This window comes from Perkinsus marinus, assembly GCF_000006405.1.
Source record: "Perkinsus marinus ATCC 50983 genomic scaffold scf_1104296958914, whole genome shotgun sequence".
Classification (NCBI taxonomy): Eukaryota; Perkinsozoa; order Perkinsida; family Perkinsidae; genus Perkinsus; species Perkinsus marinus.
The window spans coordinates 71079-72428 of NW_003206607.1; the positions used below are offsets into that span (position 1 = coordinate 71079).

The 1350-nt window shown below is 53.3% G+C and overlaps 1 protein-coding gene across 1 annotated transcript in view; it reads left to right on the forward strand.

Annotated features, from left to right (window-relative positions):
* Positions 1–156: 156 nt before the first annotated feature.
* Pmar_PMAR027871 (puromycin-sensitive aminopeptidase, putative) overlaps positions 157–1350 on the forward strand; it is a 2552-nt gene continuing 1358 nt past the window's right edge. Inside the window, exons 1-6 of the mRNA XM_002773368.1 lie at positions 157–387; positions 434–612; positions 660–804; positions 915–1085; positions 1126–1202; positions 1247–1343. Coding sequence (XP_002773414.1) covers positions 196–387; positions 434–612; positions 660–804; positions 915–1085; positions 1126–1202; positions 1247–1343 — 861 coding nt within the window. The 5' untranslated portion in view covers positions 157–195. The remainder of the gene's footprint in view (positions 388–433; positions 613–659; positions 805–914; positions 1086–1125; positions 1203–1246; positions 1344–1350) is intronic.

The window sequence follows — 1350 nt, forward strand, 5'->3', positions numbered from 1 at the left end:
GCTGCCCTCGTCGGAAGAGCATCCAACTCCCCACTCGCGAGTGCTTCATATTGGCAACAGCTCGCGACCAACCTTTGAGTCGTTTCAGAGCTCTTCGATGTCCTTTTTACATCGGCGTTTTTGAGTTTCCCCCTCCCCCATCTTGGGTCGTTTCGTAGTGTTTTGAACACCCTTGCTGAACTCCCTCCCATTACCATGGCTGACGACGCTTGCATGACCAGCAGCAACCTCCTGGACAGCCACGTTCACGTTCGCGAATATGATATCCATTTAAAGCCCAATTTCGACACCTTCCGCTTCGAGGGTGTATCGAAGATAGCATTGGACATTACAGATTCTACTAAAGTCATTAACCTTCACGCAAAGGAGTTGGCTATTAGTGCTGGGGTAGGTACAGCGCACGATGTAGCCGTGGTGTGGTATGATGCCGCAGGTTACACTAGAATGCCCCTCCAATGGGAAGACGTACAATTCTGAGTCCATCGCTGTTAGCGAGAAGAACACTACCTGCACCTTCTGTTTTGCAGAGGAGCTCCCAGTCGGACCAGCGGTCCTCACCGTCGATTTCGTTGGCACCCTCAACGACCAGATGGCCGGCCTCTATCGCTCGGCGTAGTACTCCATAGTGATCTGTTCAATTCCCAACCTCTTCTCGGCAGGTATGTGGATCAGTACGGCAAGCCCAAGCATCTCCTCTGTACCCAGATGGAGGCTATAGACGCTCGAAGAGCGTTCCCCTGCATTGACGAGCCCAGCGCAAAGGCTGTTTTCCGCATCACAGTCACCACTGAAGCTCATAGACAGGTGAGGGGCCTAGTAGAGTATGCCGTTCGTCTTCGGGGCAGCAGTAGAACCTGGTCAGGCAGCATGGGTCGCAGCCATGATAAGCGGAATAAGGACATTGCACTTTCTAGGTTATCTCCAACATGCCTGAGGCCTCCCGAGCCCTGTTCGCTGCTGAGCATAGTGGATCGTTGATGCAGAGAGTCACCTTTATGGCTTCCCCCTTGATGAGCCCCTACCTCATGGCACTGGTCGTAGGCGAGTTTGAATTTCTACAGTCCTCAACTCAGCGAGGCACTCTGGTAAGCAGAGCACCGAATGAGTCTTCGTAGACTCTTCTAGGTCCGTGTTTTGGCCACACCAGGGAGGAAGGACCAGTGCCACTTCGCCTTAGACGTTGCCACTCGCGTTTTGGAGTGGTATGTGGTGCTCGATAGTCGCCCTTGTGATGTCCCCATCTCAGGTACGAGAAGTTCTTCGGTCTACCCTATCCTCTCCCCAAGCTGGACCTTGTTGCCATTCCTGACTTCGCCTGTGGCGCCATGGAGAACTGGGGTCTAGTCACTT